Source organism: Arachis hypogaea, chromosome 6, assembly GCF_003086295.3.
Source record: "Arachis hypogaea cultivar Tifrunner chromosome 6, arahy.Tifrunner.gnm2.J5K5, whole genome shotgun sequence".
Lineage (NCBI taxonomy): Eukaryota > Viridiplantae > Streptophyta > Magnoliopsida > Fabales > Fabaceae > Arachis > Arachis hypogaea.
The window spans coordinates 10,278,392-10,305,536 of NC_092041.1; the positions used below are offsets into that span (position 1 = coordinate 10,278,392).

A 27,145-nucleotide genomic window follows, 5' to 3' on the forward strand; every position below is an offset into this window, starting at 1 on the left:
GTGATTTTTTATTTTATTAAGACATGGTTGAACACAGTAAATATACGTATCGAATGAATATCATATCCAAAATCTATTTGACACGCGGACATAACAACTTAGTAAAGTGTTCTTGCTTCATATAAGTATATGAAATAATATCTTGTAAATTCTTAGGATTTTTATTGGGTGAATAAAATTATTAATAAATTTCCATTCTTTGGATTCTTATTAGGAGGTGAAAAGAATATTAAAAAAAAAAAGATAGGAAGCAACTTGCTAAAAAGATTTCGAAGCTAATAACAATGACAATGAATGAAAAGAACGACACAAGCAAACATGACCATCAAATTAAAACTCAAGGACCGAAATTAATTATAAGCTAGAATATATAATCTATTTTAGGAAAAAATCTTAGTTAACTATACAGTAATAAGATAATGAGTCATGGTTATATACACAAAAAAAAAGAGTTATTCCATCACATATATATTTCCCTTTTCTTTCCCTCCTACAACTTGCATCTATTTTGTTTATCATCTCTCTTGCTAGTGGGATCAAACCTTTTCTTCTTTCTTTTCTGTCTCTCACTCAACTTGCATTGTTGGGTGGGCTTTGATCATTCTCTATCAGTTTACACTTGTCTTGGTCAGGTTAAATTACTTCATGTCTTTTCCGATTCTTCTACTGCTTGAAAAAGCTATGGCGGCTATGATAGTAATCAATAATTTCCATATATATTAGAAATTCGAAAATAAATTAAAGAATGTAGCAATTTGTTGCACATATTCATCAGAAAACTTTTGCCACTTGATGGTACTTATTTTGTTTGTTTGGCTACATTTGTGTGCATATGTCTAGCTACTAGCTTGCTAGGTTTCTGAATATGTGGATATAATAAAATGGAAAAATAAAGAGAAATTATTTTGAAACATAAATAAATGTAAAGAGATCCAGATCCCGGTTAGGGTTACTAGTGTGTATCCTCCCCTTCCCCTAAGAAAGGAAAATCCAGCATAGGGTTAATGAGAAAATGAATGTGGGCCTTGACTTCAAATGGAGAAGAGACTTTTAATGACAAAAATAATAGACGTATTATTTTTACTTTCTAGCCAGGAATGATTTATGAAAATAAAATTTGTTATTCTTTCTATTACTTAAAAGTTTTAAATTTATGAAAATTATTAAAAAATAAAAAATACTAATATTGACCTGATTTATTAAATAGTTTTAATTATTCTATTGGTTTTTACAGTTTTATCACATTTTTAATTAAATCTTTATATTTTTTCTTTTCAATTAAATCCCTACATCACTTTTAATTTTGTAATTAGGTTCTTTTCATCTCAAGAACATTAAAATTAACAGAATATTTCTCCCTAAAAATATGTTGTCATCAAGAATCTAATTAGGTTCTTAATTATAAATATTTTTAATTTACAAAAAATATTCAGTTAATAACTATAATATTTTTTACACTAAAAAAAATCTAATTACAAAATTAAAAGCTATGTAAGAATTTAATTAAAAAAATATAGAAATTTAATTAAAAATTTAATAAAATTATAAAGACTAACATAGTAATTAATTAAATCTTATTAAATTCATATTTTAATAAAATAAAATACTTTTAACTAGATCCACAAGTTAAAAGATACAATTTTCAAAATAAACTTAAAAATCCAATTTTTTTTCACACACATTATTTGAATGGCCACATAAATATGGTCAGTAATAGTACTAGTTTTATCGAGTCTTTAACCTTTTTATATTTTTGTAAACATTTGAATATTTATTTAATCATATAATTATAATTGATATTTTTATATTATATTTACTTATGGTTTCCCTCTAAGGGAGGAAAATAGTTGCCTTGTCCCTATGAGCAAATTCTAAATCTTGTAATATACTATAAAAAAAGTATTATTTACACATTAAAATTAATTATTATATATTTATGTATAAAAATATATATAATTTAATTTATTTTAAATATATATTTTATATTAATAATTAATTTTAATAGTTAATTTTAATATATACCTAATATAATTATATGCTATATATAATGCACATAGTTCATTGAGTAAATTTTCTAGTGTAGTAGTTGAAAAGGGGACTTGTAACTTGTAAGTCTATATGAACCAAAGATTCAAATCTCCTCTCAAGCATTTCTATTATTTATTTTTTATTTGGTTTGGTTGTTTTTTTTTTAACATTTTTGTTTTTCCTCTTATTTTTATATCTATTATTATATAAAAATACTTTAATACTTATACTAACATTAACATCTAATTGGATGTTACAAAAATCCATATATATTGATAGTACAAAAAACTAAGTTATCTCAAAACACATTTATCTTTCTATTAAAAATTTAAAATCATAACATATAATTAAGTAAATTTATTAAAATAGTATATTTTCCATATTTAATTCACAAATATATTTTAAATGTATATAACAAAATTATTGGATGCATTGATTTATATTGTTTTATGCTATATTTTTTTTATAGATAACTAATTAACACCAAAAATCAAAATAGATAACTTGCATATTTAACCAAATCTAAAACAAAAAAATTATAAGTATCAAAATAAAATTTTTAATCTTTTGACCGAACACTTGTTAAATTTTTTCATGCCTAAAAGAAAACAGTAATCATATAAAAAAATCAAGTATTAAATCAACGATTATATATTTATATATAAATACGTGTCTTATTCAATTAATTTTCAATGTGTATCTTTTATTTCAACATAAATTTTATATAAATAACTATTTTTATTGTGCATATAGCATGATTTATTATACCAAATTATAATATTATATTTAATTATACATTTTTTTAGTTTTGATGTGCTTGGTGGCATCGCTATCATTGCAGGTGTATCTTGTTGGGCCAACCGTGGGGAGCTCTCGACAATCGGAGAGGAATCAAGTGAGAGAACATAAGATGAGAAGACACCACATCCAACTCAAAACCTTAAGGTGTCAAGTTAATGGGTCTCTCATCTTTTAAACTCCTCACTCTTCCATGCTTTCTTAAATGTGGGACTAACTTCAACACTCCTCACACTTGCAACACTAACAATCTCCCCCTCAAGTGTGAGCCTCCACATCAAGCATCAACTCCCCTCTAGCTCCTCCACCACCATGAGTATTCGTCCATCACACCGCCGCAAAACACCGCGGGACACGCCGCCCGGACCACCTTTGCCGGGAAGACTTTCGATGCTTCACCTTGAATACCCCTTAAAACCACCAGACCGATTAACCATCGGCTCTGATACCAGTATGAAAGAGCTTAGCAGCGGAAACGACACAAATGTCCAACACAAGAACAATATGGAAGCACTCACAACACAATATGGCAGCAACTATAACAAGCAAATATAGCAAGTAAAGCAATAACAAGAACACACCGAGATTTTAACGTGGAAAACCCCCTCAACGTGAGAGGTAAAAACCACGGGTCGTCCAGACCAATGAAATAGCTCCACTATAATCAAATGAGGTGGTATCAGAGCTTGTTGGTATTTTTCTGGGCTTGTGATTCTGTGAACAATGGAAGCTAATACTAATACTAGTAGGATGATCACTCTTAATGGTCCTAATTATGATTTGTGGAAGTCAAAGATGGAAGATTTGCTTTATGTCAAAAATTTTCATCAACCAGTTTTTGGTACAGAAAAGCCTAATGATAAGTCTGATGATGATTGGACTTTGTTGCATAGACAAGTCTGTGGATATATTAGGCAGTGGGTTGACGATAATGTGTTGAACCATATTATTGGAGAGACACATGCTCGAACCCTTTGGATTAAGCTTGAACAGTTGTATGCTCGGAAAACTGGGAATAACAAGATGTTTTTGATCAAGCAGTTGTTGGCTTTGAAGTATACAGATGGGACATCAATGACAGATCACTTGAATAATTTCCAAGGAATTATGAATCAGTTATCTTCCATGGGCATCAAGTTTGATGAAGAGGTTCAAGGATTGTTACTTCTTGGCTCCTTACCAGACTCGTGGGAAATTCTCAGAATGTCATTGTCCAATTCTGCTCCTGATGGTGTAATCTCTATGGATCTTGCCAAGAGTAGTGTTTTGAATGAAGAGATGAGAAGAAAGTCACAAGGTACATCGACTACACATTCAGATGTTCTTGTTTCTGAGTCTAGGGGGAGAAGCAAAAGTCGAGGTCCTAAAGGTAGAGATCAAAGCAGAAGCAAGTCTCGAGAAAAGTATAAGAATATTGAGTGTCATCATTGTGGTCAAAAGGGACATGTGAAGAGATTTTGTTGGCAGCTAAAGAAGGAGAAAGCCAAGGCAAGTAAAGACAAGAGCACAAATAAAGATGATGGTAACAAGGAAGACAAGGTTAATGTAACTCATGATGATTTTCTTGTTGTTGAGGAGTTTGAATCTGTTAACCTTGTTGATAATAGCACTAGTTGGGTGATTGATAGCGGTGCTTCTATTCATGTTACATCTAGGAGGGATTTGTTTACGTCCTATACTCCTGGTGATTTTGGTGATGTGAAAATGGCTCATCAAGGTATTGCAAAATGTGCTGGTGTTGGACAGGTTTGTTTAGAAACCTCCAACGGTACCAAATTGACTTTGAAGCGTGTGAAGCATGTTCCGGATATTCGGTTGAACTTACTTTCTGTTGGTAAGTTGTGTGATGAAGACTTGGATAGCTCATTTTCTCGTGATAGCTGGAAGCTCACCAAGGGTTCCATGGTTGTTGCTAGAGGTACAAGACACTCTACTCTTTATTTAACTCAAGCAAAGATTGTGAAAGATGTTGTTAATGCTGCTGAGTTTGTTGATGAAACTGATTTATGGCATAAGAGATTATGTCATATGAGTGAGAAAGGCATGAATATGTTATCCAAGAGGAATCTTTTATCTGGTTGTAAGGTTGCTTTGCAAAAGTGCAATCATTGTTTTGCTGGAAAACAAAACAGGGTCTCTTTTAAGAGCCATCCACCTTCAAGGAAGCCGGAGATACTTGACTTGGTGCATTCTGATGTATGTGGGCCGATGAAGACAAGAACACTTGGAGGGTCTATCTATTTTGTAACCTTTATTGATGATTATTCTAGAAAATTATGGGTTTACACTTTGAAGACCAAAGATCAAGTTTTGAATGTGTTCAAGCAATTTCAAGCTTCTGTTGAAAGAGAAACTGGGAAGAAGTTGAAATGCATTCGTACTGACAATGGTGGTGAGTACTCAGGTCCATTTGATGCTTATTGTAAAGAGCATGGTATAAGACATCAGAAGACTCCTCCAAAGACTCCTCAGTTGAATGGCTTGGCTGAAAGGATGAATAGAACACTGGTTGAAAGAGTTAGGTGCTTGTTGTCACAATCTGGATTGGCAAAATCCTTTTGGGGTGAAGCTTTGAGCACTGTTGTTCATGTCTTGAATCGGACACCATGTGTTCCCTTGCAATTTGAAGTGCCAGAGAAGGTATGGTCAGGTAATGATGTTTCTTATGATCATTTAAGAGTCTTTGGATGTAAAGCTTTTGTTCATATTCCTAAAGATGAGAGATCTAAACTTGATGTAAAGACTAGGCAGTGTATTTTTATTGGCTATGGCATGGATGAGTTTGGTTACAGGTTTTATGATCCTGTTAACAAGAAGGTGATTCGAAGTAGAGATGTTGTCTTTGTTGAAGACCAAACATTGAAGGATGTTGATCATGCGGAGAAGCCAATGGTTCAGCCTAGTGATGATTTTTCTGAGCTGGATATTACTCCCTCTATGCCTATGGTAGAAGATGGTAGAGTTGAAGCTCAAAATAATGAGCATGATACAAGTGCAGGTGAAGATGGAACAGTTGATCCGATACTTGATGAAGTTGGTGATGATGATCAAGATGAAGAACCAGCTTTGGAAATTCCTGCAAATGCACTCAGAAGGTCTACAAGAGAGAGGAAGCCTTCATCAAGGTATTCTCCACATGAGTTTGTTTTGTTGACTGATGGGGGAGAACCTGAATGCTTTGAAGAGGCTGTTGAAGATGAAAGCAAAGCTCAATGGCTTAAAGCTATGCAAGAAGAAATGAAGTCCTTGCTTGAGAATGATACCTATGAGTTGGTGAAGCTACCGAAGGGTATGCGAGTTTTGAAGAACAAATGGGTATTCAGAATCAAGAATGAAGAACACAATTCTATGCCTCGGTATAAGGCTAGATTGGTTGTTAGAGGTTTTAGCCAGAGAAAAGGTGTTGATTATGAGGAGATCTTTTCTCCTGTTGTGAGGATGTCATCCATTCGTGCTGTGCTTGGATTAGCAGCATCTCTTGATTTGGAGATTGAGCAAATGGATGTGAAGACAGCTTTTCTTCATGGTGATTTAGATAAGGAGATCTACATGGAGCAACCGGAGGGCTTTCTTGTTAAAGGAAAGGAAGATTTTGTGTGCAAGCTTAAGAAGAGTCTTTATGGGTTGAAGCAAGCTCCAAGACAGTGGTACAAGAAGTTTGAATCTGTTATGGGAAAGCATGGTTACCGTAAGACAACTTCAGATCATTGTGTATTTGTGCAAAAATTTTCTGATGATGATTTTATCATTCTTTTGCTTTATGTGGATGATATTTTGATTGTGGGCAAGAATGCTTTGAGGATTAATGAGTTGAAGAAACAGTTGAGCAGGTTCTTTGCTATGAAGGACTTGGGTCCTGCCAAACAGATTTTGGGCATGACTATTACTCGTTATAGAGATTCCAAGAAGCTTTATTTGTCACAGGAGAAGTACATAAAGAAGGTGCTTCAAAGGTTTGGCATGAATGATGCCAAATGTGTTGCTAGTTCTTTTGCTCCTCATTTTAAGTTGAGTACCAAGCAGTGTCCAACCACTGATGAGGAAAAACAAGCAATGGATGAAATTCCTTATGCCTCAGCTGTTGGAAGCTTGATGTATGCTATGGTGTGTACTAGACCAGACATTGCTCATGCGGTTGGTACAGTGAGTCGTTTTCTCTCTAATCCAGGTAAAGAACATTGGAATGCTGTTAAATGGATTATGAGATATCTCAAAGGTACAACTAACTTGAGTTTGAGTTTTGGTGGTGAGAAACCTTTGCTAGTTGGCTTTACTGATGCAGACATGGCAGGAGATATTGATTCTCGAAAGTCTACTTCAGGTTATTTGGTCAAGTTTGCAGGGGGAGCTATTTCATGGCAGTCAAGGCTACAAAAGTGTGTTGCACTTTCTACCACAGAGGCAGAGTTTATTGCAGCAACTGAAGCATGTAAAGAGTTGTTGTGGATGAAGAAGTTTCTTGCAGCACTTGGTTTTAAGCAAGACCGTTATGTCTTGTTGTGTGATAGCCAAAGTGCTATTCATCTTGCCAAGAATTCTACTTTTCATCCAAGATCTAAACATATCGATGTTAGGTATCACTGGATACGGGATGTGTTAGATTCTAAGTTGTTGGAACTTGAGAAAGTTCACACTGATGACAATGGTGCTGATATGATGACAAAAGCATTGTCAAGAGAAAAGTTTGAAACATGTTGTTTGATCGCCGGAATGGCGAGGGCCTCCACCTAGTCGAGAAGGGGGAGATTTGTTGGGTTTTTTCTCTCCTTTGTGAGGCCCAAGCCCAACATTTTGGGGGTGTATTCTTTCACCCTAGTGTCACAACCCTAATTTAGTTTTTTGAGGTTTTTTGAGAGAGAGAGAATAGCCACCAAGTGAGAGAGAAGAGGGAAAAACAGAATTCCCGTTTTTGCCCAAAGCAGTAAATTTCAAATGGCAGTTTCTCAGTTGTTCACCGTTGGATCGGCTTGAAATTTAAACTGCATATTTCTATCATCTTGTTCTTCATTCTGATCGGTGGAGATGTTGATTGGAGGCTTGCAGTAGGAGAAATTGGTTTCGCAAGAGAGAAATTAGGTTTCCCGTTTTTACACAGAGCAGAAATTTTGGAACGGCAGTTTCTCATTCTTTCACCATTGGATCGACGTGAAATTTGAACTGTAGATTTTTCACATCTTGTTCTTCATTCTGAACGGTGGAGATTTTAATTGGAGGTCTGCAGAGGGAGAAATTGGCTTCGACATCAGCTCTGTTTTTTGGGTATATTTGATCTTCTTGCTTCTTATTTGTGAGCTTTGGTGCTTTGATGTTTTGGCTGGTTATATGCACATTTTTGTGCTTTGTTTGAGACTCTCTTGTACCTCATTTGATTATAGTGGAGCTATTTCATTGGTCTGGACGACCCGTGGTTTTTACCTCTCACGTTGAGGGGGTTTTCCACGTTAAAATCTCGGTGTGTTCTTGTTATTGCTTTACTTGCTATATTTGCTTGTTATAGTTGCTGCCATATTGTGTTGTGAGTGCTTCCATATTGTTCTTGTGTTGGACATTTGTGTCGTTTCCGCTGCTAAGCTCTTTCATATCTAATATTAGATTTGCCCAAAACTAGGGTAAATATCTTAGTGTAAATATTAATCTTGAAAGAACTAATAGGAGGACAACTTCTAAAATTATTGAGAAGATCAGAGGCAGATTGTCCAAAATTTAGAGGAACGACTACATTAAAATCAAATTAAACTTTAGGAACCGCAGAACGGATTCAAATACAACAAAAGATCGCGGCGAATTCAATATTTAAGTTAAATTATAGGAACTAAAATTGTGCTAAACTCTTAAACTTACAGGTAATGAATATAACAAATTAAAAACCATAAAATTGGATTAAATTGTGGTACTTGCTTCAATACGGTGACTAATTAATATGTATCAGGATGATAAGATAGCTGGACAAATAAAAAATTACCACATAGATTATATTTATTCATATCAGTATTTGGTTTTTATTTTTTAAAAAAAATATTATATCATTGTATATACAAAAATACATTTATAAAAATTATAAAAAACAAATATATCCCTATAACTATTTTTATTAAAAGACCAAACATTCTTTTTTATTGTTATGACGAAAATATTCTTCTATGATAAAAAATTGAAATCAAATAATCTAATTTAATAATCTCAAAAAAGAAAAGATAAAAAAAAATCAAAACTAAAATTCCAATTTGAAGATCTTTGTTTCGTGTTTGCTCTTCTTTTAACTTACCGATGTCTTTAACAAAACTACCAAACCCTCGTAAACTCCAAAAATGAAAAAAAAAATATTATAGGTGTTTGATAATCTTTTATTTATAAGAAAAAAGAACATATCTTTTTTTTTTCAAAAATAGAATGAAGAATTGCATATGATAGAACGGAGAGATCAAATTTATGAGTCATACCATGAAGTTATGGGAAAAAGTGATAGAACGGAGGTCGAGAAAAGAGACTCAAGTAACAGAGAACCAATTTGGATTCATGCCAGACAGATCTACCACTGAAGCGGTATATCTTTTAAGAAGGATGATGGAGAGGTATCGTAGTAATAAAAGGGATCTACATATGATGTTTATTGATTTGGGAAAAGCGTATGATAGGGTACTAATGGAGGTCTTAGACCATCTCTAGTAGGGAACTCATCTCAGTCCCTATTTATGGCCCACTTGTCATAAAAAGTGACTCCATATCAGATTTTGCGTCATAACCAATAAATAGGAACTCAATGAATATCTCTCTTCTCCATCAGAAGGAACTAACTTTAATCCCTATTGTGGTCCCACCTAATTAATTAATTAAGTAATTAAAATTAATATAATTATTATTATTTTTTAATAATATTATTTACATTTATAAATTCAAAATAATTCAATATTATAAAATATTAAAATAAATAACTTAAATTTGATTAGTATTTTAAATTTTATAAATAAAAATAAATAATCCAACTAAAAATTATTTTATAATATATAAAAATTAAATTTATTTTTTATGTAAAATAAATTTAATTAATTATGATTTAATATAACAATATAAATAATATTTGATATTGATTTAACATAATTATTTATATTAATTATAATTTAATATAACTAATTATTAAATAATTAATATAAATAATTAATTAAATAGATATATAAGTATTTAATATATATTTAATATATTTTTTATTTTTTTTATTAACTTACCACATGGCATGATTTTATTGGTTGTTGCAAGTCCCTGCTTAGAGGGACTCTCAACCTTGATCCCCGTGAAGAGCCCTCTTTCCCTTTTCACTCCAATGGTAATTGAATCCCCATATGTTAGAAGAGGAACTCTATTTCTTAGCATTGGAGTTGCTCTTATGGAAGATTTTAGAAAAGAGGAGGGTAAGGATCGCATATATTTGTGCAATTAAAGACATGTATGATGGGGCCACAACTAGTGTGAAGACTCAAGGTAGTGTGACAGAGAAATTTCCTATTGGTATATGATTACACCAAGGATCATCCTTAAGTCCATACCTTTTTACATTAGTCTTAGAAGTACTCACAGAGCACATCCAAGAGCCTGTGCCATGGTGCATACTTTTTGCCGATGATATCGTCCTTATGGGAGAGTCAAAGGAAGACCTAAATAAGAAGTTGGAGTTATGGAGAGAAGCTTTAGAAGTGTATGGTCTGCGCATAAGCCATAGCAAGACGGAATATATGGAATGTAAATTCAGTTCGAGTAGGGAAAACCCTAATATAGAGGTGAAGATTGGAGAAAACATCCGACGAAAAGTTCAAAGTTTTAAGTATCTTGGGTGCATCATATAGGATAATGGGGAGACTGAACAGGATGTAAATCATAGGATCCAAGCAGAGTGGTCAAAATGGCGAAGTGCATCTGGTTTTCTATGCGACAAAAAAGTGCTTTTAAAACTTAAAGGTAAATTCTATCGCACCACTATAAGACCGGCTATGCTTTATGGTACGGAATGTTGGACGGCTAAAGGGGAGCACAAACATAAGCAAAGTGTGGCAGAGATGAAGATGTTGAGATGGATGAGTGGTCATACGCGATTTGATAAAATAAGGAATGAAGATATAAGGGAGAGAGTTGGAGTAACACCCATTGTAGAAAAGATGGTTGAATCGCGTCTTAGGTGATTTGGACATGTGAGAAGAAGACCAATAGAACATCCAGTCAGGAGGGTGGATGAGATGGAAGATGGACAAGGGGCGAAAGGCAGAGGAAGACCTAAGAAAACCATTCATGAGGTGATCAAACGAGATCTACATGTAAATAGTCTCTCTGTAGATATGATACATGACAGAGCACAATGACGCAGTTTGATTCATATAGCCAACCCCATTTACTGGGACAAGGCTTTGTTGTTGTTGTAGAATGAAGAATTGCGTAATAGGAAATTAACAACATCACTTAACAAAGAGGAGAGAGTAATAGATTTTGCTCTTCCAAAATGAAACAGTGAAAGATTAGTCGTCATTAAATCATTGAGTAAATAACAAAATATTATGCAAATAGTACGTAATCTGTTCTTTCTCTCTTCCCTCCCCCCCTCCAAAGAAAAAAGATTTAACATCTTGTGCTTTTGAAAATTTTTAAAATTCTAATTTATTTTGGTCCAAAATATGTATAAACTTCGAGCTAATAACGAATACAATCCAACATCAAATTGAAGAGGCTGAACAAGACAAACGCGCCGTTTCTCCCAAATAACGAAAAGTAAACGGCTTTTAAGAATGGAATATTTCAAAATTTGATCTTACAAGCTCGGTTCCATTTTCACCGGGTGCAGTAGATTGCTACTGCAATTCTCAACAATGAATGTACTTTGATGCAACATATTCAAACTTCTCTCTTTGGCTTCCTTAGCTTTCCCTCTCCTTCTGGCCGAATATGCTATAACCATACTTGTGCTGAATCATTGAATATATCGATCAGTAACTCTGAATAATTTTCAACAAAGCTGAATATGTTCCAAGGGAAGCACTGGCTATTCCAATTGCAGCTATTATGATGCTTAACGTAACCTGATGCAGGCAGTAAAGAAAGTTAGAAACAAAACCATTCATATGTACTGGTTTAAACTTTTTTAATAGATAGTTTATAATATAGTTTCAGAGCCCATATAAAAGGCCCAACTGCCCAAGATTCACTTCTTGTTATGTTACACTATTCTTCTACATATAAATATGAATTTTTATGTCAACCGAAAAAAAAATATGAATTTTTAGTACAAGACGGATTTGTGTATTGTTCAAGTCTAGACATAACATGCAGCCGAGGCCTTTGATCAATGGCAGCATCACCTGCCTCACCGGGAGCTGCATCCAAGTTCGAATCCTCAATGAGGAATATAGAACTCATGTTAGTAGTACTGTAGTAGTGTGTGTGAGTGGGTGTGTCCGTGTGGGTGTGTCCGTGTGTGTTGTGTAATGTATAAGACCAAAAAAAAAAAAGTCTAGACATAACATTAGTCATGTGCTTCTATCAAAGCTGTTGTTTTTGGAAGAGATGGTTCTCACATCAAGAAAATAAGATTTTCATTTTTTTGTTTAAATTATGGAAAACCACCATGCATGCATTTGGTCATAGACTCATAGGCTATTTAGTTGATGTTACAATACAGCAAACATGAACAATTAATTCTTATAATTATCAACCCTACTAGAATCTGTTCGCAGCTACTTTTAACCCACAGACATTAATTGCCAAACTATACTATACCCTGGTGAAGGTAAGATTCAATCACCATAAACTTCTCAAAAGATGGCCACAGTTGAAAAAACAATTATAACTTCAAATGATCAGATGCAATAATACCTGTGTACTTGTTGCTCTTTTCCCCACAATTCTCAGAAAACATAAAGCTGGCAATATCAAGGCCTGAAAAGTGTAGCATTCCTACATCACTCACCGAACGAGTTTCATCTATGTGCAGAAAAATATTTAAAAACTTTGCTAAACTGAATAATGTAATTTAGCTGTAGCTATTAGCTAAACATAAACAAATACTAATATTCCAATATATTATCCCCTCAACCCAATCCTATAAAGTTACAGAACATGTATTCTGGAATTACATGGAGGAATGTGCATGCTACTTAAAAATCATGAGATGTTGAATAGGATGAATGTTGGACTTAAGTGCATGCTTGGCTTACCACAAGTGTACTGAGGAGAGAACCAATTAAAGCCATCACAAGTCCTGAAATTACAATAAAGTGAGTAAGTGAGTATAACTACTTTCTTTCATCCACTGAGAAATATTGTTTTGTATAAAAAATTGAATTTTTCCTGATGATGTAACACTAAAGATTTACTGGAAGTACATTAGCTATACAATAGAAGTTTATTAACTTATTATACTTCGTCCTTACACAGACAAAGTCTAGGACTTACCAAAAAAAGGAATTAGAAAAGCAGCTAAAAGTGTAGCCAAAACCAACATTGTTCTGAGGAGCATGAAACACCAAGTGGTACTTGAAATTCTATGGGGCAGCAACTCCTCCAGACTCCTTGCAAGCGGGTTCATGGTCAAAGCATATTTGTTTAAAATTAAGGAAAATTTAGACTAAAAAAGTTCCATGAACATGAACAAGCCTTGCTCTACTTTCATAGATAAGTATTAGCATGTGGCTTAAAAAAAGGATATTTGGTGAAGGGGCTAAGTACCTGAAAGAGAAAAGAAAATACAATATAAGCAGAAGTTCATTAGAAGTTTAGAAAGAAAACTAAAAACCCTGTTTAAAAAAAAAGAAGAAGAATGAAACTCTTACTATTATCCACAGGGCAATTTTGGAAGCAATTGCATTAGGAGGCAGGTTCAATGTTATCTGAGACAAAACCTCGTCACCAAACATGAGATATCCCGGGATTGCGACGAGTCCATATAAAAGCACACATAAGATAAAACTTCACGCAAAGAAGAAACGACTTGGTCATTATCAGAAAGAATAAGAAAAATTATTATCTCATGCAAGTGACAAAATCAGGTACCATACACTATAAGGATTGCCTTGCTAAATTCTCGTTTGTTGGCCATAGACTGGTAAATATTCGGAAAAACAGAGTGTCCTGCGAAGCCAAACCCGTAGATACCAAATGCAAATGGAATGCCACTCCAATGGAGGAAAGAGCCACTGGGATGGAATCCAACATTAGTTGTCCCAACAACAATCACACAGATAATAATCACCATTGTAGTAATTACTCCTCCAGCTGCAGAAAACCATTAGAAGAAATTCGGTAAGTTTAACACAAATTGGACGAAAAATTCCAAAGATGCATCAACCAAACAAATCTTTGTTGCGTTTGCAGGACCTGAGAGATAAGAGATTATGCGAAGATCCTTTAACCATACAGTAGGGAGAATGACAAGCGCAGTCAAAATTCCAAACAAATGTTTGGAGTCCAAATGGAGGCTTCCAATATCCAACGATGATCCAGGAAACAGTCCTGTAAGGTTATCTCCTTCCATGATGATAAATTCCACACAATATGACTGCAATCACGAAACAAGATTTCACACCCAATAGTGCAGAGTAATATACAGTTTTTGTATGAAAACCAGAAAGAAGAAAAAGAAGTGTATGCGATTAAGCACTTACAAATAATTCAATGTACAAGATGATCTGCAACGTGAGTCCAAACTAAACCAAGTTAGTAAACATAGAATATTACAATAATCAATGTATGAATATGTGAAAACGTTATGTGTGAGCATTATTTCCCATGCCTATTATAAGTTTACATAATTACATTAAACAAAAGTAATCAGAAAAGAAAACATGTGTGGCACATTTTGTCATGGCTTTCAGATACAGAATAGGAAGAAGAATACCCCATGTAGAAACATGTTAATCAAAGTACATATTGCATGACAATTTTAATCAAATTTAATACAGAAAAAAACAAGTTACCGATACAATAAGACGGCCATATCTCCCGAATGCGGCTTCTCCTATATCTGGGTAGCTGACAATCCCTTCTCTGCTTTCAAAGCAGTGTCTCATAAGGTCCGCTGTATATAAACACATAACAGCAAAAAGAAGCATCACCAGCAAGCTGGCCCACCCTGCTTGCGACACCGTTAAAGGTGAAGACAGAAGGCTAACTCCAGCCATAACATTAATCCCTGGCCAAGTACAGCATTACCACACAAAATGGTAAGTTTCTTTGAATTTCAAAACCAAGGAAATATATATATCAAAAGTTAATGATTCTGAACCATATCTTCCAGTCCCTTATATTACTAAGCAGTAAGGTAAGCAATAGCACAGGAGTTATTTACAAGTACTTGTTTCATCGCAATATGACTTATTAAATCAATATCCATTCCCAAACTTCTTTTCTTTTTTTGCACAGCTTAAGTCACATTGTTATAAGGCAAATGCACGTCCTCCTTTTTTCTTTTATCCATAACTATCACTTTTTTAATATATCTTTAAATTAATATATCTAAATAAGCATACATGGTTACTGAAAAAAAGGATCACCAAGTAAATAAAATACAATGTGATACCATTGAAAATTGTTTGAGTGAGGTTGCATCCATAACCAAGGGGTAATTCTTCAGGAATTTGCATTTGAATTGAAGCTTTCTCCCACCATGTTGATTGTCTTGTGATCCCATCTTGATGCACACTACCACCATATCCCAGACCAGACAGAAAAGAAGCCTTTCCATCTAATTCTAAATAACTCTTAGACTTGTTGACGAAGCTTGAATAGATAACACTCGGTCCTCGAAGAAATGATCCAAGACTCGGAGCTGCAGCAATTGAGTAAGAATCAGTTGCTTCTCTGTCATGAAAAAAAAAAAAGAAAGAAACACATAATCAGAGAATAATAGTGAATGGCCTCATCAACTGAAACCAATAACAGAGACACAAAAGGCTACACACATACATCACGTGCCATACTCGCAACAGCTGTTGAGTAAACCAAAAGAATCTAGACCATCTTAGTCACCCTCCTCACACAACCATTACAATTATTTTATTTTATTTTAATAATTCTTTGGTCCCTCAACATTCAAAAAAGAGTGGAGAATTTATTAATCAAGAACTCTCCTAAGTGATTTAAATGTGTTTAGGTACTCACTGTTTCTACAATTGTGTCCCAAAAACTACCAAAGAGATATCATCACTCTATTCCGCCACAGCTGGGGAAATTGAAAAGCATCAACTGATTTTTAGAGATTTGATGTAATTTAATGTTCTAACGTATGAGTAGTATTATTTCGATCTTTTTTTTTGCTTTTTAAGGGCAAAATTTGATCATATGTCATCATATACATTTCCAAAATTTTCCATCAGATTCAGAATCACTTAATTTAAAGATCAGTTCTATATAGATGTCAACAAAAAATATTTGGTAACCAAAAAGAATTAATTAAAAAACGGTCATAACAATTAACAATTAATGAATGCTAAATTAAATGAATGTAAAATAAGATAAGTTTTAGTACTCTTTAATTTTTCAGTACTCTTTAATTTAGTATTATTTTAGACTATAAAATTTTCATTATTTATGGCTTTATTGTTATTTATAATTAATTTTTTATAGGATCATAATTTATATTATACAAAATTTAGATAATAAACGTAGTATATAATAATTACAATTACAAATTTTATAAAGTCGGAATAAAAAATAAAAAAATTAATATGAAACAAAAATAGAGTACATCTAAGAAATAATAAAAATTTCATAAAATCAACAACATATATCATATAAACAAAAAATACAATAAAAATAAATAAAATTCGTATGAATAAAATTAAATAAAAAAATAAAAAAAATTCATACACAACATAAATACAATGCAATAAAGGATAGAAAAAAAGAAAAATTTATCTGAACAAAAAATAATAAAAGTATCATAAAAAAGTTAACAACATTTGTCATATGAATAAAAAAATACAATAAAATAAATAAAAAATCATATGAACAAAACCAAAAAAAAATACAAAAAAGATTTCATAAAAAATATACAAATAAAAAATAATATAGTAAATGATAAAAAAATTCATAAAAACATAACATGAGAAATCAGAACATTACAGAAATAATATAAAAATATTTATCATATAAATAAAAAATATAATAAAAAATATAAAAAATATAATAAAAAACACAAAATTAAAATATGAAAATAAGTACTACAAATAATAAAAAAAATTAAAATATTCAATTTGCTAGTGATTAAAATAAATCTAAACTATTTTAATAAAAAAAAGAAGAATTAGAATGAACAAAGTAGGAAGAACTACAAAAAATTACTGTGAAGGTAATAGTTACTGATATTTTTTTTCTAAAAAAAAATAAATGGTAGAATTAGTAAAAAAAAATAAATTTTTCACTTAATTTTTCAAGGATAATAAGCAACATGAACTCTGCGTTCAGAAAGATAAAAATAGCCAAATATAAAAGTAAAATTTTTAAGAAGCTCAAACATACTTCCCTTCCCTAACGTATTTGTCAAACACACTCTTTTTCTACCTTCCTAACACTACCGCAAATCAATTATGCATAATTAATTGTAACTAGAATCAATTCTAAGAAAGGAAAAGCAAACAGGAAACAAAAATGGCAGTGAAGAAGAAAAAGAATGTCCGTACTTGTAACTTTGAGGCCATTGGCGAGAAGAGAAAGACTCAGGCGGATCTAGCTTATCTTCATTGTCACTACCACTGTCGTAGTTGACGGTTTCAATGTCTTCGTCTTCGTTATCATAATTCAACGAAATCTGAGATCGAGAGCCTCTCACCATTACTGCTACCGCACTCTGATCTCTGAGTTGATTTGAACTACTCAAACCTGAAACAAACAAATAAATCAAAGAAACTCTATCTTTTTGAACGAGATCCAGATGAATGACATGGCGGTATGGGAGTGAGTGCGCGCGCTCTGAAAATTAATTAAGAAAAATCCAAAACATGAATAATTTTGTGAGGGTTTAGATGAAAGGAACGGTGAGGATTGGGTTTGAATGCGTAACGCATGCATTGGAAAGCGGCGTGTGTAAGAACGAAAGAGGTCAGTAGTACGTAGCCAGTGCTCGACAATTGTAAGCTTCTCTTCTCACACTTTCAATCCGTGAAATATGGGACCACTCATCATTTGCTTAGTGTCCTCTACGAACCTTGCTCAATAATAATTCTCATTATTTTAAACGGATTTGAATTTCATTAGTTTGTCTTCCATTGGGTAGATACTAATAATTAAAAAAATACAAATTTTATTAATCAATGACAACTATTTAACACGCAATTCTATCTGATTGTGACTTGTTGATGATTCAGCATGCAACATGTTGAGGTGGCGCTGATGATGCAATTTCGATAGGCATGGGCTAAATCATTTTTAAATATTTTTAATTTCTTATCTATTTCCTTCTTAAATTGAACAAAATTAATTACTTCATTCAAATCAATTAATAGTTAGGTATTGTCATCTTAATTTCAACTATGCGAAGACTTTGTTGGATAAAATTTTTACTTTTTAATGTTGGAATAAATCAATTTTAATAATGTAGATCATTTATATTGAATCACAAAAAATATTATAGTGTAGAAGCGTACCTTTTACTTATAGAAATCAAGAACTGATGGAAAAATTTGGATCTTGTGGTTCTTTTGATCTTCGTCAACCAAAACCTTCTATATCTCTAAGCGGCTAAATTATGACTCTTCTATGGAAAAAGAGCAACAAAGGCGGCTTTGGTATCTTAGGGATCTAAATCCTGAAGGCCTATTTATATTTGAGCATGGCACCCATTAAACTCTAAAACCGAAATAAAATAGTATCTAAAGTCCAAAAGATAATATATCTAAAATCCAAAAGATAATTATCTAAGGAACAAAAGATAATATATTCTAAATCAAAAGTAATAATGATTTATTCAATTTAGCATTTATAACAATAAATAAGATCATCATTATAGAAGTCATTTAATTTAAAATAGCTTAATTTGTGATTATAATCAATGTATGTATTACCCACAAATAAATTAAAAAATTAAATAATATCCTAGCATTTAAAAGAAGGTTTTAAAAGTTAGTTTTTAAAAGGAAATTAAAAAAATTAAAAATTATTAAAATTTATTGTTTTTTATTTTTATCTGATAATTAATATTTAAAAGTATAGAATAAAGTATATTATTAGATTTGAGTGATGGTTAAATAATAATAAAAATAATTAATTTTAGTGATTTTTTAATATTTTTTTAAATTATAGTATTTATATTTAGTAAATTAAATAAAAATGACTTTTAATAAATACAAATAACAATAAACATGTTTAGTAAAATAATTTTTAAAATTTAAAAATATTATTATAGATATTAATATAAAAATTAAATTTAAATATTAATTAATATATAAAATTATATTAGACTTTTTAATTTTGATGAGCATAAACTAATTTTAAAAAATTCTCCTTTAGGTATTTTCAAAAGCACTCTTAATTTTTAAAAACTACAAATATAAATACACAAATTTTTTAATTTACCAAATACAAAACGAGATGTTTATACTTTTAAAAAAGTTTACCAAATTAAATCTAAGTATATCTTAAAATTAGTTATCAAAATTAGTTATCAATATAAAACATATATTTAAAATGAATTAAATCATAGATACATATACACACACACACACATATATATATATATATATATATATATATATATATATATATATATATATATATATATATATTTGTCTTACTTTGTATAATAATGTTTCCATTTTTTCACACATTGCCTTAGAAAAAAGAAAAACCACTTCGAATGTGTTATTTTGATAAAAGGAAAACCTTATTTGTAACACCCTACTATACTAAATCTTATGCTTAAGTCATAAGACTGAGATAGTAAGGTATTACGAACCTCTACAGTAAAAATATACATATATGTATAAAAAAATAGTATACTAGGAGCCTTGAAACAAACGGGTAAACAAAAATCGCAAAATGAAAAACGCAACGCTCAAGGAATAGGGCTACTTGCGTACTAAGAAATCTAATAGAAAAATGATAAAAGTAAACCAAAGATGTAAAGAAAAACCAAGGAAAAATAGTATAATTAGCTCTTGACTCAGCCTGCGAAGCTAATGCTGACCGGAGGATATATATATATATATACATATGAACATCAATGTTCTGAAAACCAGACCGGCCAGTCGAACCGGTCTAACCGTGAGCCGGCAGCTTTAACGGTCCGGTCATGCATGCAAAACCGCTGAAACAAAACCGGTGAAAAATCGCTGAACCGATCGAGAATCGATCGGTTGGACCGAATCGGAAACCGGCCGGTTTGAAGGAAACGGCGTCGTTTGCAAACTTTGGCCTACTGATTACTGAACTGAACCACTTCACTTCTCACTCCTCTCAGCCTATGTTCTGCTTGCCCGAATCATTCACTCTCCCTTATCCAACCCTAGCTACTCTTTTCGACCCACTGCCGCCTCTCCGTCGAGCCACTACCGCGTCCGTCCGTCGAGCTCGGCCACCGTTCGTCCGTGTAGCCACTGCACCCAAGTCTCCAACTCCCCTGCTCTCTTCTTCCGCGAGCTCACCCCATCCCCTACTCTTTGCAACTTCTTGTCATCGGCTTCATCTTCTTGCCGTCGTCTGGTCGGTGTCGTCCATCAATGAAGGGTCTGTCGGCGTCATCTTCGAAGGTCAGTGAACGTCTTGCTCGCTTGTTCTTCAGTTGTTCAGTTGTTCTTCGTTTTTTCCTACTTTTTTATGCTCTGTTTTTGTGATCATCTCAGATCTTGTGTGTTGCGATTTTATTGATTAATGAATGTTTTGTGATTAGCTCAGGTTCTTTACTGATTATTGGTTTTTACTGATATGATTAAACACCATGGCAGTTAGATTACCTCCAGAAATGGTTCCAAGAATTATGAATCCGCAATATTATTTTTTATTTAGGATTCAATCAAGAATTGGCTTTGGTATTATTTAAGAGTAGATTGCTGTTTTTGGCACCTGTATCACTAAAAAGTATTTAAAAAATCATAGTGTATGTGAAGCTGAAAGTGAGTGACATATTGTTTTCATGGGTAATTCAACTTGCTGCATTGCATTACTAAGTATCTTTGTTCTAATGAATAAGAAAATAATATAAATTGATATGAATCAAACAGGTTCTCCTCTTGTGAATAGGTTTTGCACTTGACTATGGAATAAGTAACTGTAATTGTTGAAATTATTGCTTAAAAGGGATTTGTTACGCTGCTGCTATAAATTAATTTATTTCTAGCTCTTGACCTCTTGTTAGGAAGTTTCAGATGCCACATACGTAATTATGTGTTGTATGTATTGCGAAGGGTACAATGAAGGTAGGCCGGCTAGCAAAGGAATTAGCAGCCGATGTAAATATTAAACGCAAAACCAAAGGACTGCTTCCTCGTCCAGTGGGTTATGTAACAATTAAGTGTCAATTTTAGTTGTGTCATTCCTTTAGTAATTATTTGACAAAAGAATTTCTCCTATTGCTCAAAAGAATTCCTTTTCTTATCTAATATCTATACATAAAAAACATACTTTAAACCGTATGGGAATGTACTTCTTTCTCTGTTGCAGCATTCTTATAACTCCTAAATGATATAAATATAATGAAAAACATTGAGTGAAAGTTTGGATCAATAAATTGCATAACCAAAATAATCTATTTGATTGCTGTGTATAATCTTTATGCTATTTCTTGTGTTTTTTATTTTACAAAAATGTTTATTTTTCTTTTTAAGTTTCACACTAGTTCTCACTCTTTAGTACTTGTTTCAAATGAATATAACTAAGTTGAAGTGAATTATTCATGTCACTGTGTAAAGGTTCGAGCTGGAATAGTTGGATACCCTAATGTTGGAAAGTCATCATTGATAAACCGTTTACTAAAGTGAAGAATGTGCCCTGCAGCCCCAGACTAGGAGTTACCCTAATTGTTCATGAACTTGTATTCTGTTAAAGTTGAAACTAATGGCTTCTAATGTTGAGTAGTTAACAAGTTTTTGCGAATTTTGATGATTGATGACAAATTTTCATGTTGGCATTTAATATTTAGATATTTCTTTTTACTATTTAACTTTTGAGTTTGTATTTTGATAAGATTATATAGTTTTAGTGGATGACATTTTATGTAGCGTTTTAAATTTGGAAGATATTTTAAGATTTATATTAGATTATAATTATATTTTAGGATGTTTATTTATAATTTATTTATTATTTTATTTTAAAACAGTTTTTTCCGGTTGAACCATGGTTGGACCGGTTAGACCAATAAACTAGTAAACCAGTGACTAGAGCGGTTTGATGACCGATTCGGTTTTCAGAACCTTGATGAACATACATAGGTATCCTCAAAATACACCAAAATACCAAAATAAACTCCTATTTCTCCGTCAACCTCTAGAAGGAGAAGCATACACAAGTTACTTGGAGAGTAAGCAACACATATATATACACAAATATAAACAAAAATCCAAAATACATCCGGGAACTACTTCGCTTCAAGATCCAGACGCCTAGCGAGGAGCCTCTCGACTTGCATCTGAAAAACAGTAACACAGTATGGAATGAGAACCGGAGGTTCTTAGTAGGGGTGTTCAAAATCAATCCGGACCGAACAAAACCGATCAACCGAACCAAAAAAATAAAAAAACCGAACAAACTGACAACCGAAAAACCGAAAAAATCATATTTTGCTGTTTTTTATGCGGTTCGATTCAGTTTTCAGTTCTAACACTAAAAACCTTAACCAAACCGAACCGAACTGGTCAACTTAAAAACCCTAAAATCCATTAGACCATTACCCCACCCACCCCTATTAGATCAGAAACCTAGTGTTCCACACTCCTTACCTAACGCAGCCACTCTCTCTCAATGAAGCCCCATTACCTCAACCCCTCGTAGCCGCGCCTCCCCAACCCTTCCCAGCCCTGCCTCCCACTCTCCCATCACCTCGTAGCCCCACCTAGTCCCGTCGAACCAGCCCCTCCCAGTCTCGCTGAACCTGCGCCTCGTAGCCCCTCCCTGTAGCGCCTCGTAGCCCCTTCCAGCAGTGCCAAGTAGTGTCGTGCCATGTCGGACCAGCCACCCATCAGCGATGTTCAACCATTCCCAGCAACGCGAACCCATCAGTGACATTCAATCCTTCCCAGCAGCACGAACCAGCGAACCCAGCCCCTCCCAGCAGCGCCTACCAGCTCCTCCCAGCACCTCTGTTCTATGTATTATCTATTTGTTGCTGATTGTTGTTGATTGTTCACTTATTTATTGATGATCTTTTAAAATTGTTAATAATTTTATTTTGTTTGAATTTCTACTTCTGTTTGAATAATTTATGTTCTATGTTCAGTGTATTTTTGAAATTGCTAATTATTGTTGATTGTTGTATTTGTTTATGCAGTTTGTTGTATTTGTTTATGTAGTTTGTTGTATTTGAGGGTTTTAGCTTATGAATGTGTATTATTTCTAGTTGTCAGGGTTCTAACCTTCTAGGTTCTTATTGTTAAAGAAGGTGTGTTTTTTATTGTTAGGGTTCTAGGATCTGATTGTTAGAGAAGGTGTAATGTATATTTAACTGCATTTTATATATAATTAATTGCTAGATTTGAGATTTGTGTGCTGATGTAGTTGCCAAAAGAAATTCATTTGGTGCCATAAATTACCTTGTTGTGCTATATATATATATATATATATATATATATATATATATATATATATATATATATATATTGGTCTTTTTTATTGCTGGTTTACTGATTATTGTTTAATTTATTTATTGTTCTGTTTACTTGTTTAGGGAAATTTATTTGCTGGTTCACTGATCATTGTCACCTCTTAATTTAAGCAGATTTTGAATTTTTTTTTATGACAGTTCCATTGATGGAGTTATCAAGGAGAGCTTTACGGAATAGTTTGTCCTATTTGTTATAACACTTGTAATTTTGGTTATGATGTTCTAGGAAAAAATATACATGAATATGAATATTCTGTCATTGTTGATTTGATGAATTATTTTATTGTTGGTTTTGTTGTTGGCTTGCTAAAATCCAATGCTAAACCGTCCAAACTATATAGCTTGATTATGCATGATTAGGTAGAAGCTAAGTTGGGGATATGTATCCCACATATTGAGTATATGAAGTTTGTTATGTATCTATTTGAGCATAATTTTAATATACAGAACATGGATGCTTTATGTTGTTTTCCTAACTCGCATTCTTTTGCTGCAAATCTTCAATATGCTTATTTGGGTTAAAGATCTCTGTTATTCTCAATCATGGCAACTAGTAAGCAATCATATATGCCTTCCCTACTTTAGTCTTCCTTACTTGAACTCGTTTTTGCTTTTTTGAGATAAGATATTGAATGTATATTATTTTCTTGCAGGACTACAATTTGAGAATAATTGTGAAATTGGAGTGTTTTCTAAACTTACTAATGCATATTGTTTGGTTGCCATAGGAGGATCTGAAAACTTGTACAGGTTTTCATTCTTTTTGGATTAGTGATGAATTTAATTTTAGCTTATTTAAAATTGTCTTCAAATGGTTTGCTTTTTTTAAAATGGTTCTAATTTTAACTTATTTAAAATGTCCTTATTGTGTTTTGCTTCAGTTCTTACTTCTGAGTTCAGTTTATATTTCTTTAATTTTCATGTTTATTAAGTATGGTCATGTTAGCATAGGTGTATTGTGGTACTGTAATACTTTAACACAAACAAATAAAAAAATGTAACATTAATTTTAGCTATACTTTTTAAGTGTTATCATCAAAATATATAATCACCATAAGTCCATAATTATTGGAATAATAACTACCATAAAATTCACCTTAATATATATATATATATATATATATATATATATATATATATATATATATATTAATTAGATAAATTAAATCCTCTTACATTTAAATTCTTGCCGGAGTGTATTTGCCAAAGCTATGTGAGAAGCACAAGATAAACCCTCACCGTGCCATGGATGGGCTAATAAGCTCAGGAGAAGTAGCCCTCACCGTGCCATGGATGGGCTAATAAGCTCAGGAGAAGTAGCCCTAAGACCTATTTCTAATCTCTTTTAAGAAATTTTATCAGCATCTGCCCCTTCTCCATAGTGATCATCATCATCCTTTTTCAATCTTCTCTTCAAGAGATGGTACAAATTTTAATGGGTTGGGTTCGAATTTAAACATTGGTGTTGGTATAGAGTTTAGCATTAAGTATGTAACTAGTTATATATGTGTTATCCAAATTTATGAAATTTTGGAAATATTGTTGGTCCTCTTTATGAGAGAGATGATATAAACTTCGATACAATAAGAAAAGTGTTATTTCGGTTTGTCGATTTCAATGTTATGACTTTGCATAATAGTATGGTAGAATTTTTTTTATTTAATTGAAAAAACCGAACAAACCGAACCAAACCAAACCGATTTTAATTGGTTTGGTTTGGTTCGGATGACCTTGACAAAAACTGAACCAAACCGAACCGCACGTTAATTAGTTGATCGGATCGGATGACTTTTCCCTCAAAAATCGAACCAAACCACACCGCAAATACCACTAGTTCTCAGCATGGTAAAAGTGCCACGTGGATAATAAATAAGGTTCTGAGAATGTCATAGGCAATCCTAGAACTCCGTTATTCAATTATCCAACTTAATTACTAAACAGAAACCATAAACAGGGGTAGGTATTCTAAATCTACCTAACTTACTCAATTTCAATCCTAGTCTAACACCAAACCATTTCTTCATTACCTCTATCATCCATAATGCAACAGAAACAAACAACCAAACAAGTTCAAGTACAAGTAATGAGCAGATAGTACAAGTAGCAATTATAACAGGTAACAGCTGATATATATCAGTTAGGCATACCCAGGAAGTGCATAACAATCAAAACAAACAAATGCATATGATGCATGCCTGTCCTATGGCTGATGGGGCCCATCTGTCGGTTATCCAGCCAACCTGACAAGTCCAAAAACCTTAGACTGTCCCCCATCGCGCATCCCCAAGAGTCTATGCATCGAGTTCACATACATTCATCATATAATCACTCAATGGAGGTTATCCATACCCAGAAATTTATACGTGCCCGGTCACCCTTACGACATAGGGTCAACAGAGTATCGAGAATCAACCTGGAACACGCGGTAGCGAGCCACGGTTTTAACCCAGGGAAACTTGTATCTCAGATATCATTATTCATAAGCCATGGCAATTTTATTATCAATACATCATCAAGTATCAAGCCTTAGCACTAAACTTCGTTAACATTCTTATTTTCTTCATAAGCCGCCATTTACAACTTTCTTCACCCTCAAGATATCTTGTTTTCCTAGCTTCTTTTATCCACTAAACCTAAAACCATACTCTAAGCTTTAAAGGAAAGAAAATGGAGGATTAGAAATGGAAAATTGGTTTAAAAATAGTCAAAACCGATTTTTGCAGCAGGCATCATCCACGCGTACGCGTAGGCCACGCGCACGCGTGGAGCATCCATCGAGTCACGCGTACGCATGAGTCATGCGCACGCGTGGATATGATCACACGCGTACGCATGCTTCTCGCGCATGTGTCGCCAAAATTCCACTCCACGCGCACGCGTGATCCACGCGCGCCCGTGGATGGGCGTTCTTTCAAAAAATTGGGCAGAATGCCCAGGAAGATTGTTGCAACCAGTTTTCACCATTCCTAAACACAGATTCATACACCAGATTTTCAATGTCCATAACTTTCTCTACAAAATTCCGTTTTTCACAAAATTGATATTAATCAAAAGCTCTTAAAACCATCTTTTATTTACAACAAACCACAACTCAATCCAAGACTTGAGGATTAAATTATGGACTTCCAAAGTTCATCAAAAATTGGTTCTTAACTAATTCTCAACCAAACCTCATTTTCATCACTCATGTTCCTTACCATTACAACTTGCATTCTAATACCATATCAGCCTATGTCATTAACAACAATTGTTCATACTACCTTTAACCAATTCCACAAACCTCGAACAACAATAATTATCAACATTTACCTCATACATCAATAACCCCTCATTTATTCATATCAACTCTTCACTTATACCACCCTTCATCATATATTTATCAACCTTCTATCAACATATAACAATTAAATTCCATTAACACAACTCAACCCTTCATTGACACATATATATCAACTCTTTATTAATAAATCTTTATTAACAAACACCAACCATATATACCAACATCAACACAATCCATCATAAGTAAATCCAAGAGCA

At 33.0% G+C, this 27,145-nt stretch overlaps 1 protein-coding gene and 1 long non-coding RNA gene across 2 annotated transcripts; one reads left to right on the forward strand and one right to left on the reverse strand.

Annotated features, from left to right (window-relative positions):
- Positions 1–11,441: 11,441 nt before the first annotated feature.
- Positions 11,442–18,052, reverse strand: LOC112695937 (amino acid transporter AVT1A). The gene is made up of 12 exons (XM_029287433.2): positions 17,481–18,052; positions 15,380–15,660; positions 14,778–14,992; positions 14,466–14,489; positions 14,179–14,359; positions 13,860–14,076; positions 13,635–13,770; positions 13,507–13,530; positions 13,258–13,399; positions 13,020–13,063; positions 12,679–12,741; positions 11,442–11,885 (listed from the first exon to the last, which is right to left on the reverse strand). Exons 1-12 carry the CDS (start codon positions 17,630–17,632, stop codon positions 11,793–11,795), a joined length of 1,572 nt encoding a protein of 523 aa, XP_029143266.1. The 5' UTR covers positions 17,633–18,052; the 3' UTR covers positions 11,442–11,792.
- Positions 18,053–20,226: 2,174 nt separating this feature from the next.
- LOC112695940 (uncharacterized) lies at positions 20,227–24,623 on the forward strand. Its single transcript, XR_011862873.1, has 3 exons — positions 20,227–20,543; positions 23,747–24,161; positions 24,262–24,623. It is a non-coding gene; the product is annotated as an uncharacterized lncRNA (long non-coding RNA).
- Positions 24,624–27,145: the final 2,522 nt, after the last annotated feature.